The sequence below is a fragment of the Chlorocebus sabaeus genome, chromosome 6, assembly GCF_047675955.1.
Source record: "Chlorocebus sabaeus isolate Y175 chromosome 6, mChlSab1.0.hap1, whole genome shotgun sequence".
NCBI classification, from domain to species: Eukaryota; Metazoa; Chordata; class Mammalia; order Primates; family Cercopithecidae; genus Chlorocebus; species Chlorocebus sabaeus.
Window position 1 is genome coordinate 57,702,485 of NC_132909.1, and position 14,906 is coordinate 57,717,390.

General features: G+C 50.2%; 1 protein-coding gene across 2 annotated transcripts in view; it reads left to right on the forward strand.

The window, feature by feature from the left end:
• PLIN3 (perilipin 3) overlaps positions 1–7,330 on the forward strand; it is a 29,455-nt gene extending 22,125 nt beyond the window's left edge. For both annotated transcript variants that reach the window (XM_037994540.2, XM_037994539.2), the window contains exons 7-8: positions 869–994; positions 6,136–7,330. In XM_037994540.2, coding sequence (XP_037850468.2) covers positions 869–994; positions 6,136–6,480 — 471 coding nt within the window. In that variant the 3' untranslated portion in view covers positions 6,481–7,330. The remainder of the gene's footprint in view (positions 1–868; positions 995–6,135) is intronic.
• The last annotated feature ends 7,576 nt before the right edge of the window (positions 7,331–14,906 follow it).

The window sequence follows — 14,906 nt, forward strand, 5'->3', positions numbered from 1 at the left end:
TTCAAGTGATTCTCGTGCGCCAGCCTCCCGAGTAGCTGGGATTACAGATGCGCACCACCACGCCCGGCTAATTTTTGTATTTTTAGTAGAGACAGGGTTTCACCATGTTGGTCAGGCTGGTCTCCCAACTCCTGAGCCCAGGTGATCCACTCACCTCAACCTCCCAAGGTGCTGGGATTACGGGCGTGAGCCACTGTGGCCAGCCTACAAGCACTTTGGGTTTTTTTTGTTTTTTTGTTTTTTTTTGAAACGGAGTCTCGCTCTGTCGCCCAGGCTGGAGTGCAGTGGCACGATCTCTACTCACTGTAAGCTCCGCCTCCCGGGTTCACGCCATTCTCCTGCCTCAGCCTCCCGTGTAGCTGGGACTACAGGCGCCCGCCACCGCGCCCAGCTAATTTTTGTATTTTTAGTAGAGACGGGGTTTCACCGTGTTAGCCAGGATGGTCTCGATCTCCCGACCTCGTGATCCGCCCGTCTCGGCCTCCCAAAGTGCTGGGATTATAGGCGTGAGTCACCGTGGCCAGCCTACAAGTACTTTTTAAGCCTTTGCTAGTTCCGTCTGCTCATCTCCCATTGGCCAAAGCCAGCCACATGTCCAGGCTCCCTTGTAAACGCAGGAGAAATTGAGGCAATGGGAGGAGCTACAGGGGACGTGTGGCCACTCTTCCTACCGACCACACAGAGCATGAGTGTGTCAGTGATTAAACTAAAGGCCCCAGAGCTCACCATAGCCAGGAAACCCTTCCTCCCTCCCTTTCTCTTTTCTAGACCATCATGTAAGTCAGATGATGGATTCCCTGGGTTCCCTCTGGAATCCCGCCTCTCCCAGGGGAGCCTCCTTCCCTCACCTCTCTCTCCCCTGCCCCAGATGGAAACTGTCAAGCAAGGCGTTGATCAGAAGCTGGTGGAAGGCCAGGAGAAGCTGCACCAGATGTGGCTCAGCTGGAACCAGAAGCAGCTCCAGGGCCCCGAGAAGGAACCGCCCAAGCCAGAGGTACCCATGAGGGACTGGGGGGTGGCCTGGGGTACTTGGAGTCCCGATGCCACTCTCTACACCTCTGCTTCATGGGCCTACCTGCTTCGAGTGCTTTCCCCAGCCTCACCCGCTTTCAGGAGCTAATGACACCTCCTCCAGGAAGCCTGCCTTGATTTCTCCTCTTGGGCCTGCATGGGTATGGCTTTTTTTTTTTTTTTTTTTAGAGTGTTGCTCTGTCGCCCAGGCTGGAGTACAATGGCATGATCTTGGCTCACCTCCTGGGTTCAAGTGATTCTCCTGCCTCAGCCTCCCTAGTAGCTGGGATTATAGGAGCTCACCACCACACCTGGCTAATTTTTTATGTATTTTTAGTAGAGACAGGGTTTCACCATGTTGTCCAGGCTGGTCTTGAACTCCTGACCTCAAGTGATCTCCCCTCTCCGGCCTCCCAAAGTGCTGGGATTACAAGCGTGAGCCACCGAGCCTGGCCCCTAGTAGCAACTTCTGACTAGTATCCTCCGGCCCCCTCCACTCTCTCTCAAGCCTTGGCCTCTTGTGTTCTCTAATGGATCTCGCTGCCTGTCCCACCACCCACTTAAGCCCCCCAGGGGCAAAGGAAGGTTGCAGTGAGCCGAGATCGCGCCGCTGCACTCCAGCCTGGGCAACAGAGGGAGATTCTGTCTCAAAAAAGCGAAAATGTCCTGAAATTAGATGAAGGTAGTATTTGCACAACCTTGTGAATATACTAGAAACCACTGAATTGTACACTTCAAAGGGTGAGTTTTATGGTGTGTGGATTATATATCAATTTTTTAAATATTTGTTTATTTATTTTTGAGACAGGTTCTCACTCTGTTACACTGGCTGGAGTGCAGTGATGCCATCACAGTTCACTGTGGCCTCACTGTTGCAGGCTCAGGCAATCCTCTCGCCTCAGCCTCCTGAGTAGCTGGGAACACAGGCGCGTGCCACCGTGCCTGGCTAATTTTGTTTTTAATTTTTAGTAGAGACAGGGTCTCACTGTGTTGCCCAGGGTGGTCTTGAGCTCCTAGCCTCAAGCAATACTCCCACCTTGGCCTTCCAAAGTACTGGAATTACAGGCATGAGCCACCACGCCTGACCCCAGTTTTTATTTTTATTTTTTTGAGACAGAGTCTCACTCTGTTGCCCAGGCTGGAGTACAGTGGCGTCATCTCAGCTCACTGCAAGCTCCGCCTCCCAGGTTCACGCCATTCTCTGGCCTCAGCCTCCCGAGTAGCTGGGACTACAGGCACCCACCACCACGCCCGGCTAATTTTTTTTTGTATTTTTAGTGGAGACGGGGTTTCACCGTGTTAGCCAGGATGGTCTCGATCTGCTGACCTCATGATCCACCTGCCCCAGCCTCCCAAAGTGCTGGGATTACAGGCATGAGCCACTGCGCCCAGCCTATTTGTTTATTTATTTATTGCTCTGTCGCCCAGGCTGGAGTGCAGTGGCGCAGTCTCAGCTCACTGCATCCTCTGCCTCCTGAATTCAAGTGGTTCTCCTGTCTCAGCCTCCCGAGTAGCTGGGATTACAGGCATGCACCACCACGCCCGGCTAATTTTTGTACTTTTTAGTAGACACGGGGTTTGCCATGTTGGCCAGGCTGGTCTCAAACTCCTGATCTCAGGTGATCTGCCCACATCGGCCTCCCAAAGTGCTGGGATTACAGGTGTGAGCCACAGATCAATTTTTAAAAAGCTGAAATGAGATCATATTGAAAGCACATAGTAAAGGCTACAAAAGTGAGATGTATAAAGATATCGTGGCTATCTCTATAAATGCAAATTGTTCAGGAGGCAGAACTGGACCGCCTGCAGCCTAAAACTGTTTCCTGTTTCCTCCACTGCTAAGCACAGCAGCCAGAATGACCTTTCAAATGAGAAAACCAGATCTTATCTCTCTCACGTGGGCACCTTCCCATAATCCCTGGCTCAAGTCCAGAGTCCTCCAGCTGCCAGGGCTCTGGGCAAAACCCTACCTCCCAGTGTGTACTTTTTTTTTTTTTTTTGAGATAGAGTCTCACTCTGTCACCCAGGCTGGAGTGCAATGTCGTAATCTTGGCTCACTGCAAGCTCTGCCTCCTGGGTTCAAGCGATTCTCCTGCCTCAGCCTCCCGAGTAGCCAGGACTACAGGCACCTGCCACCACCCCCAGCTAATTTTATTTATTTATTTATTTTTGAGACAGAGTCTCACTCCATCACCCAAGCTGCAGTACAGCGGCGTGATCTCGACTCACTGTAGCCTCTATCTCCTGGGTTCAAGCAATTCTCCTGCCTCAGTCTCCCAAGTAGCTGGGACTACAGGCGCCCGCAACCACACCCGGCTAATTTTTTTGTATTTGTAGTAGAGACAGGGTTCTGCCATGTTTGCCAGGCCAGTCTAGAACTCCTAACATCAAGTGATTCTCCCGTCTTGGCCTCCCAAAGTCCTAGGATTACAGACCAGAGCCACTGCACCCGGCCTAATTTTTGTATTTTTAGTAGAGACAGGGTCTCACCATGTTGGACAGGCTAGTCTCAAATCCTGTCTCTGCTCATCTCACTCCCTGACCAAGGAAATTTTCAGGGACCTGATTTCAACTGTGTTCTCACCCAACGGTTTACAACTTCTGCCTAGAAAGTTCTTCCAGGCTGTCCTAGCCTGGCTTCTACTTTTTATTTTTTAACAGTTATTTTTTTCTTATTTTTTTTTTTTTGAGATGGAGTCTTCCTCTGTCGTCCAGGCTGGAGTGCAGTGGCACGATCTCGGCTCACTGCAAGCTCTGCCTCCTGGGTTCACACCATTCTCCTGCCTCAGCCTCCCAAGTAGCTGGGACTGCAGGCGCCCACCCCCATGCCTGGCAAATTTTTTTGTATTTTTAATAGAGACGGGGTTTCACCATGTTAGCCAGGATGGTCTTAATCTCCTGACCTCATGATCTGCCCGCCTTGGCCTCTCAAAGTGCTGGGATTACAGGCGTGAGCCACCGCACCCAGCCTTTTTTTTTTTTTTTTTTTTTTTTTAACAGTTTTATTGAGATATCATTTTCATACCATACAACTCATGCATTTAAAGCATGCACATCAGCCAGGCGTGGTGGCTCACGCCTGTAATCCCAGCACTTCGGGAGGCCGAGGCAGGCGGATCATGAGGTCAGGAGATCGAGACCATCCTGGCTAACACGGTGAAACCCCATCTCTACTAAAAATATAAAAAATTAGCCAGGCGTGGTGGCGGGCGCCTGTAGTCCCAGCTACTCGGGAGGCTGAGGCAGGAGAATGGCGTGAACCCGGGAGGCGGAGCTTGCAGTGAGCCGAGATCGTGCCACTGCACTCCAGCCTGGGCCACAGAGCGAGACTCCGTCTCAAAAAAAAAAAAAAAAGCATACACATCACTGGTTCTTAGCATTGCACAACTATCCCTATCTCATCTCATGCCCCTAAAAAGAAACCCTTTTCCCATCAGCAACCACTGCCCCATTTTCTCCTCCTCCCGACCACGTATCCCCTCCTGTCTCTGTGGATGGGCCTGCCCTGGACATTTCATAGGAATGGGATCCCACCCTGTTTGGCCTTTTGTGTCTGGGTTCTCACGCTGAACGTGACGTCCTTGGGGCTCATCCACGCTGTGGCCTGGGTCAGATCCCTGTGACTTTCCGTGGTTGAGTCGCATTCTGTTGTATGGATGGATCACATTCTCTTCACCCATTCATCAACCGAAGGACACTTGAGTTGTTTCTACTTTTTGCCTTGCCCCTGTGTGCACGTCTCTGTGTGTGGACGTATGTTTCCGTTTCTCTTGTGCATATACCCACAACTAGAATTGCTGAGTCATATGATAATTCTATGGTTTAACATTTTGAGGAACCGCTAGACTGTTTTCCAAAGTAACTGTATCTTTAGTATAGATGGGGGTTTTACCACGTTGGTCAGGCTGAACTCCTAACCTCCACCCGCCTCAGCCTCCCAAAGTGCTGGGATTACAGGCATGAGCCACCATGCCAGGCCTCCTTATGATTTTGATTTGCATTTCCTTAATGACTTACAATGTCAAACAGCTTTTCATGTGCTCTCCCTGTATCTTCTTTGGTGATTTGTCTGTGCTTTTAAAAAAATTTGACTGGTGGCCGAATGCAATGGCTCATGCCTGTAAATCCACCATTTTGGGAGGCTGAAGTGGGCAGATCACTTGGGCCCAGGAGTTTAAGATCTGGGCAACTTAGTGAGATCCTGGCTCTACAGAAAATTTTAAAAATGTAGCTGGGCATGGTAGTGAGTGCCTGTAGTCCCAGCTACTCAGGAGGCTGAAATGAGAGGATAACTTGAGCTCAGAAATTAGAGGCTGCAGTAAGCTATGATCACACCACTGCATTCCAGCCTGGGCAACAGAGTGAGATCCTGTTTCTAAGTAAAAGAAAAGAGGCTGGGCACAGTGGCTCATGCCTGTAATCTCAGCACTTTGGGAGGCTGAGGAGAGCAGATCACTTGAGGTGAAGAGTTCAAGACCAGCCTGACCAACATGGTGAAGCCCCATCTATACTAAAAATACAAAATTTAGCTGGGCGTGGTGGCATGCGTCTGTAGTCCCAGCTACTTGGGAGGCTGAGGCAAGAGAATTGCTTGGACCCAGGAGGCGGAGGTTGCAGTGAGCCAAAATCATGCCACTGTATTCCAGCCTGGGCAACAGAGCAAGGCTCTTATCTCAAAAAAAAAAAAAAAAAAAAAAAAGAGCCGGGCTTGGTGGCTCACGCCTGTAATCCCAGCACTTTGGGAGGCCGAGGCGGGTGGATCACGAGGTCAGGAGATGGAGACCATCCTGGCTAACACGGTGAAACCCCGTCTCTACTAAAATACAAAAAATTAGCCAGGTATGGTGGCGGGGACCTGTAGTCCCAGCTACTGAGGAGGCTGAGGCAGGAGAATGGTGTGAACCCGGGAGGCGGAGCTTTTAGTGAGCCGAGATGGCACCACTGCACTCCAGCCTGGGCGACAGGATGAGACTCTGTCTCAAAAAAAAAAAAAAAAAAAAAAATTTCACCTATGGAAAGGGTTTTCCCTAAGGTTAGTGGTAGAACCCGTCTTTCCCTGGCTTAGCTCCAGTTGCCTTTCCTGAAACAAATGGTCCTGATTGGTGTCCCTACCTCCCTTCTCAGCAGGTCGAGTCCCGGGCGCTCACCATGTTCCGGGACATTGCCCAGCAGCTGCAGGCCACCTGTACCTCCCTGGGGTCCAGCATTCAGGGCCTCCCCACCAATGTGAAGGACCAGGTACAGCAGGCCCGCCACCAGGTGGAGGACCTCCAAGCTACCTTTTCCAGCATCCACTCCTTCCAGGACCTGTCCAGCAGCATCCTGGCCCAGAGTCGAGAGCGCGTCACCAGCGCCCGCGAGGCTCTGGACCACATGGTGGAATACGTGGCCCAGAACACACCTGTCACGTGGCTCGTGGGACCCTTTGCCCCTGGAATCACTGAGAAAGCCCCAGAGGAGAAGAAGTAGGGGGAGAGGACAGGAGTCAGCGGGCCCCATCTCTATGCTGCCGCTCTGCTCTGGAGTCTTCAACCCAGGGCTCCTTTCAAACCGATTTTCTAGCCATTCCACCAGCTCTTCTGTGCTGTCTGCTTGGGAAGCTAAGGGTCTCAAAACTGGGGCATCATCCAGCTGGCCAATCTTCCGGTCTCTCTGAGCTTGGAGGAAGCCTGTTCTGAGCCTCACCCTATCAGTCAGTAGAGAGAGAGATCCAGAAAAATATTTGTTCAGGGAAGTTCTCCCCCACAGAATTTTTTTTTCCTTGTTAAAAGTCAGGAATATAGGCCGGGTGCGGTGGTTCACGCCTGTAATCCCAGCACTTTGGGAGGCCGAGGCGGGCGGATCACCTGAGGTCAGGAGTTCAAGACCAGCCAGGCCAACATGGTGAAACCCCGTCTCTACTAAAAATACAAAAAAATAAAAATGAGCCAGGCGTGGTGGTGTGCGCCTGTAATCCCAGCTACTCGGGAGGCTGAGGCAAGAGAATCACTTGAACCCAAGAGGTGGAGGTTGCAGTGAGCCAAGATCACGCCATTGCACTCCAGCCTGGGGGACAAGAGCGAGACTTAGTCTGAAAGAAAAAAAAAAGTCAGGGATATAGTTCATATCCCACTTCTTTGTTTACACCAGTGTCCCTGGATATCAGCCTATAGCTAATGGACTTGGATTTCTGGTCTAAGTGGGCGTCCTGGGGATGGGGTGGAACATGGAGCTTCTAAGCCTCAGTGTAGTATAGAAGGGTGCTGGGGCCTGTCTGGCAAGCCTTGTTGAAATGCTCTGGCATTCAGTATTGCCTTAATAAACTTCACCCACAACTGCATACAGGCCGTGTGTGTATACGTGTGTGTCTTCATCTGTCCCTGCTGCTAGAACAGAAATACCTTAGGCAGGGTAATTTATTTATTCATTTATTTATTTTGTAGAGATAGTGTCTTGCTGTGTTGCCCAGGCTGATCTTGAACTTCTGAGCTCAAGCGATCCTCCCACCACATCCTCCCAAAATGCCTGGCCAGGCTGGATAATTTATGAGCAACAGAAATGTATTTCTCACAGTTCTGGAGGCTGGGAAGTCCAAGATCAAGATGCTGGCAGTCCTGGCACAGTGGCTCATGCCTGTAATACCAACACTTTGGGAGGTCGAGGTGGATGGATCACTTGAGGCCAGGAGTTTGAAACCGGCCTGGACAACATAGCAAGACCCCAAGACTACAGAAAAAAAAATTTTTTAAGTTAGCCAGCCATGGTAAGGTGGGAGGGTCACTTGAGCCCAGGAGTTTGAGACTGTAGTGAGCCAAGATTGTACTACTACACTCCAGCCTGGGCAACAGAGCAAGATACCATCTCTGAAAAAAATCAAGTGACATCTACAGTGTTTCTCTACGGCAGCTACAGAGAAGGGGAACTTCAGGGACTTCTCCCAGGGACATGGAGACGATACATTCTCAGTCTTACCAAATACTGCCGGAATGGAGGCCAAATCATTGTCAGTCTTTTCAGTCCTACCCTAAGTACATGAGGGTTCATTCTCCCCGTCACCAACCCCATGTTACTTTCTCTTTGTTAATCCGTATTGAAGTTGAATTCATATGCACCCAAGTATAAGAATCTTTTTCTTTTTTTTTTTTTTTTTTGAGACGGAGTCTCTCTCTGTCGTCCAGGCTGGAGTGCAGTGGACTGCAAGCTCCGCCTCCCAGGTTCACGCCATTCTCCTGCCTCAGCCTCCCGAGTAGCTGGGACTACAGGCGCCCGCCACCGCGCCCGGCTAATTTTTTTGGTTTTTTTAGTAGAGACGGGGTTTCACCGTGTTAGCCAGGATGGTCTCGATCTCCTGACCTCGTGATCCGCCCGCCTCGGCCTCCCAAAGTGCTGAGGTTACAGGTGTGAACCACCACACCGGGTCCCACCTCATCCTCTTGAGTATCTGGGAACTACAGGCGTGCACCACCTCACTAAGCTAAATGTTTTTTATACATATATACACAGATGTGGGTCTTGCTATGTTGCCTAGGCTGGTCTCAAACTCCTGGGCTCAAGCGATCCTCCCACTCAGCCTCCCAAAGCCCTGGGATTATAGGTGAGAGCCACTGCACCTGGCTCTCTCCTAATCATCTTCCCAATCCCATCTGATAGATGCTATTATCTCCAGGGAAACTGAGGTGTAACCCAGAGAGCTCACCCTCAGCCCCACCTCAGCTACTAATAGCTAAGTAGTGATCTGAACTCAGGCCAGGCGCGGTGCCTTACGCCTGTAATCTCAGCACTTTGGGAGGCCAAGGCAGGCAGGTCACTTGAGGTCAGGAGTTCGAGACCCGCCTGGCCAACATGGTAAAACCCTCTCTCTATTAAAAATACAAAAAACAGGCCGGGCGCTGTGGCTCAAGCCTGTAATCCCAGCACTTTGGGAGGCTGAGACGGGTGGATCACGAGGTCAGGAGATCGAGACCATCCTGGCTAAGACGGTGAAACCCCGTCTCTACTAAAAAATACAAAAAACTAACCGGGCAAGGTGGCGGCGCCTGTAGTCCCAGCTAGTGTAGTCCCAGCTACTCGGGAGGCTGAGGCAGGAGAATGGCGTAAACCCAGGAGGCGGAACTTTGCAGTGAGCTGAGATCCGGCCACTGCACTCCAGCCTGGGCGACAGAGGGAGACTTCGTCTCAAAAAAAAAACAACAACAACAAAAAAAAATAGCTGGGTGTGGTGGCACACGCCTGTAATCCCAGCTACTTGGGAATCTGAGGCACAAGAATAACTTAGCCCGGGATGCAGAGGTTGCAGTGAACCAAGATCAGGCCACTGCACTCCAGCTTGGGCAACAGAGCAAGACTCTGTCTAAAAAAAATAAATAAAGAAAGAATTTGGACTCAAAAGAGTCAAGTTCTCTCCATGGTGCTCATAACCACCGCATTTTAAGGTAGCAATGCCTGTTTTGGAATATCATACAGGATACATATGTTGGGAAAATGTCAAAGATGTGTTGACAGTGGAATACAGCTAAATATTGACACCATCTATGTCAAGGGTCAGCGCACCATGGTCTGTGAGCCATGTTCGGCCCACTGTCTGTTTTTGTAAATAAAGTTTTATTGGAACATAACCACACTCATTTATTTACATGTCACCTATGACAGTAATGGCAGCATTAGGAAGTTGGGACAGAGACTATGTCTGGCCATAATTATGAAAAAATATACATATGTATATATTTTTTGAGGCGGAGTCTCACCCTGTCGCTCAGGCTGGAGTGCAGTGGTATGATCTCGGCTCACTGCAACCTCCGCCTCCCAGGTTCAAGCGATTCTCCTGCCTCAGCCTCCCCAGTAGCTAGGATTACAGGTGTGAGCCACCATACCTGGCTAATGTTTTGTATCTTTAGTAGAGATGGAGTTTCACCGTGTTGGCCAGGCTGGTCTTGAACTCCTGACCTCATGATCTGCCCGCCTCAGCCTCCCAAAGTGCTGGGATTACAAGTGTGAGCCACCTCACCCAGCAAAAATATTTATTGTCTGGTCTTTTATAAAGAACAGTTTGCTGACCTCTGTCCTATGTGAATTAAAACGGAAAATCAGATCAAAGAATATTCAGTATCATGTTCATGGATCTGTGGATATGTGTGCAAAAGTGGAAAACAGAGGCCAGGCACAGTGGCTCATGCCTGTAATCCCAGCACTTTGGTAGGCCAAGGTAGGCAGATTACTTGAGGCCAGGAGTTCGAGACCAGCCTGGCCGACATGGTGAAACCCCGTCTCTACTAAAAATACAAAAATTAGCCGGGCGTGGCGGCACACAGCTGTAATCCCAGCTACTCAGGAGGCTGAAGTAGGAGAATTGCTTGAACCCAGGAGGTGGAGGTTGCAGTGAGTCAAGATCGCGCCACTTCACTCCAGCCTGGGCGACAGAGCGAGACTCTGTCTCCAAAAAGAAAAAAAAAAGTGGAAAACAGAATGGATAGGCTTGTAGGTGGAGGCTTCTAGGGGAGGTGGTGGAGAGGAAAAGTAGAAAAAAACTTGGACTTTTACTGGAATATATTTCTTTCGTTTTTTAAAAAACGTTTTCGAGGTCGGGCACGGTGGCTCAAGCCTGTAATCCCAGTACTTTGGGAGGCCAAGACAGGCGGATCACGAGGTCAGGAGATCGAGACCATCCTGGCTGACACGGTGAAACCCCGTCTCTACTAAAAAGTACAAAAAACTAGCCGGGCGAGGTGGTGGGTGCCTGTAGTCCCAGCTAATGTTGTCCCAGCTACTCGGGAGGCTGAGGCAGGAGAATGGCGTAAACCCGGGAGGCGGAGCTTGCAGTGAGCTGAGATCCGGCCACTGCACTCCAGCCTGGGAGACAGAGCGAGACTCCGTCTCAAAAAAGAAAAAAAAATTTTTTTCAGGATAGGGTCTCTCTCTGTTGCCCAGGCTGGAGTGCAGTGGTGCGATCATAGCTCACTAGTCTCAACCTCTTGGGCTCCAGTGATCGATCCATCTCAGCCTCCTGAGTAGCAGGGACTACAGGCACATGCTGCCATGCCTGGCTCGTTTTTTCTTTATTTTTAATTTTTGTAGAGATGGGATCTCACTATGTTGCCAGGGCTGGTCTTAAACGCCTGGGCTCAAGCAGTCCTCCCACCTCAGCCTCCCAAAGTGCCGGGATTATAGGCATGAGCCACCACACCCGGCCTGTTTCTTTCACTGAAGAAGAAAGGGGCCAACTGCACCTCTCTCTAAGTGGCCAAATTCACCCATCTGCAGCCCTGGAAGTCTGAATGCTTCAGCCATTACCTTCTCTGAGCCTCAGTTTTCTCATCTGTAAAATGGGAACCATCAAACCCATTTTGATGGAGGTTATTTTAAGACATTGATCAAGCCAGGCATGGTACCTCACGCCTATAATTCCAACACCTTGGGAAGCCAAGGCAGGAGGATTGCTTGAGGCCAGGAGTTTGAAACCAGCCTGGTCAACATAGCAAGACATCATCTCTACAAAAGAAAAAAAAAAATGAGATTAGCCAGGCATGGTGGCATGCACCTGCAGTCCCAGCTACTTGGGAGGCTGCGGTGGGAGGATCACTTGAGCCCAGGAGGTCAAGGCTACAGTGATTAGTGATCACACCGCTACACTCCAGCCTGGGTGGCAGACTGAGACCCTGTCTCAAAAAAAAAACAAAACAAAACATTGATCAGATGATCACCAAAGCCCAGTCACAGTGACTCACGCCTGTAATCCCACCACTTTGGGGGGCCAAATTGGGACAATCTCTTAAACCTAGGAGTCAGGGACCAGTCTGGGTAACATAGTGAGACCCTGTCTCTAAAAAAAAAAAATGTAAAAAATAATTCAATGCAGTGTTGTGTGCCTGTAGTCCCAGCTACTTGGGAGGCTGAGGCAGGAGGATTGCTTGAGGCCCAGAACTGGAGGCTGCTTTGAGCTAAGATGGCGCCACTGTACTCCAGCCTGTGTGACAGAGTGAAATCCCATCTCCAAAAAAAACAAAACAAAACAAAAGAAGGCCAGGCATGGTGGCTCACGCCTGTAATCCCAACACTTTGGGAGGCCAAGGTGGGCAGATCATGAGGTCAGGAGATCGAGACCATCCTGGCTAACATGGTGAAACCCTGTTTTTTTTTTTTTTTTTTTTTTTTTTTTTGAGACGGAGTCTCGCTCTGTCGCCCAGGCTGGAGTGCAGTGGCGCAATCTCGGCTCACTGCAAGCTCCGCCTCCCGGGTTCACGCCATTCTCCTACCTCAGCCTCCCGAGTAGCTGGGACTACAGGCGCCCGCCACTGCGCCCGGCTAATTTTTTTCTATTTTTTAGTAGAGACGGGGTTTCACAATGGTCTCGATCTCCTGACCTTGTGATCCGCCCGCCTCGGCCTCCCAAAGTGCTGGGATTACAGGCGTGAGCCACCGCGCCCGGCCTGAAACCCTGTCTTTACTAAAAATACAAAAAATTAGCCAGGCGTGCTGACAGGCGCCTGTAGTCCCAGCTACTCGGGAGGCTGAGGCAGGAGAATGGTGTGAACCCGGGAGACGGAGCTTGCAGTGAGCAGAGATCGCACCCCACTGCACTCCAGCCTGGGCGACAGAGTGAGACTCTGTCTAAAAAAAAAAAAAAAACCGGGTGCGGTGGCTCACACCTGTAATCCCAGCACTTTGGGAGGCCGAGGCAGGCGGATCACGAGGTTAAGAGATTGAGACCATCCTGGCCAACATGGTGAAACCCTGTCTCTACTAAAAATACAAAAATTAGCCAGGTGTGGGGGCGTACACCTGTAGTCCCAGCTACTCAGGAGGCTGAGGCAGGAGAATCACTTGAACCCGGGAGGCTGAGGTTGCAGTGAGCCAAGATTGTGCCATTGCACTCCAGCCTGGTGACTGAGTGAGACTCTGTCTCAAAAAAAAAAAAGAGTCTGGGTGCAGTTTTGCATGCGGACAAGCACCTATGAGACACTCCTTGAATTGGTAATACTGGGCATGGGAGACAGAGAGCCCAGGAGGATGTGCTTAACATTCTCTCCCCTACCAGCTCTGGAGACCCTGAAGGGTAAGACCATTTCTGTCTTCCCCGCTACTGTATTCCCAGAGCCTAGACATGCCTGGAACACAGTCAGTGCTCAATAAAATTTCTCCCTCACTGGAGAGAGGTACTCAATAAGGGGAACTGTGGGAGATTTGACATCAACATAACTTCCATTGCTATCTCCCCACAAGAACTTTTAGGTAAACTTCAGCCTGGGGTCCCTGAGTCTCTTGGGGGTATTCAGGGTGTCTGTGAACTCTGATGGGGAAAAAAAAATTCACATATTTATTTATTTATTTATTTTTGAGACGGAGTCTCGCTCTGTCGCCCAGGCTGGAGTGCAGTGGCCGGATCTCAGCTCACTGCAAGCTCCCACCTCCCAGGTTCACGCCATTCTCCTGCCTCAGCCTCCCGAGTAGCTGGGACTACAGGTGCCGCCACCTCGCCCGGCTAGTTTTTTTTTTTTTGTATTTTTAGTAGAGACGGGGTTTCACCGTGTTAGCCAGGATGGTCTCGATCTCCTGACCTCGTGATCCGCCCGTCTCGGCCTCCCAAAGTGCTGGGATTACAGGCTTGAGCCACCGCGCCCGGCCCACATCTTTATTTTCACTGACTCTAACTGATAATTACCATTTCCTCAATTATTAATGAAGACAGCCGCAGGACCTGGGACTTTGTCCCTTTGTCCCTAATAAAAGCCACAGGTACTTTCAGATTGCATTGCAACCAGAAACACAACTGACACTTGTCACCACTGCAAAATCACTGTGATTATTAGATCTTATTTATCGTGGTGATAAAAATAATGTTATGGGCCGGGTGCACTGGCTCACACCTGTAATCCCAGCACTTTGAGAGGCTGAGGCGGGAGGATTGCTTGAGCCTGGAAGTTTAAGAGCAGCCTGGGCAAGATAGGGAGACCCCTATAATAATAATAATTATTATTATAATAAAATTAGGCTGGGCATGGTGGCTCACGCCTGTAATCCCAGCACTTTGGGAGGCTGAGGTGGGTCCATCATCTGAGGTCAAGAGTTCGAGACCAGCCTGGCCAACATGGTAAAAGCCCGTCTCAACTAAAAATACAAAAATGAGCCGGGTGTGGCAGCACGTGCCTGTAATCCCAGCTACTCAGGAGGCTTAGGCAAGAAAATTGCTTGAACCCAGGAGATGGAGTTTGCAGTGAGCCAAGGTCGTACCACTGCACTCCAGCCTGAGCCACAGAGTAAGACTCCATCTCAAAAAAAAAAAAAAAAAAAAAGTCGGGGGGACCCGGGCATGGAGGCTCATACCTGTAATCCCAGCATTTTGGGAGACCGAGGTGAGTGGATCACTTGAGGTCAGGAGTTCGAGACCACCCTGACCAACATGGAGAAACTAAAAATACAAAATTAGCCAGGCGTGGTGGCACATGTCACCTGTAGTCCCAGCTACTCAGAAAGCTGAGGCAGGGGAATCGCCTGAACCCGGGAAGGCGGAGGTTGCAGTGAGCTGAGATCGCACCACTGCACTCCAGCCTGGGCAACGAAAGCGAAACTCCGTCTCGGGGAAAAATAAAATAAAATAAAAAAATAAAATAAATAAATAAAAATAAAATAAATAAAATAAAATAAAATAAAATAATAAAACAGCTGCTACATTTATTTCCTGGAAAGCACCTATCACTAACAGAGATGATCCTACTTTCCAATTGTTATTACTTTCTCATCTGGGCCCCCAGCCCAGATGACTGTGGGCTCCCCAGGGCAGATGCGAGTTCTTCTGGCCCCCTGCACACAGTAGGTGCTCACACTTGCTGAACGTGACCGCAAGGGCTGGGAAGAGAGGGCACGGGTGCGGGGCGCCCCGGGGACTTTCCCGGTGCTGCGGGGCAGGACTCCGAAACCGTGAC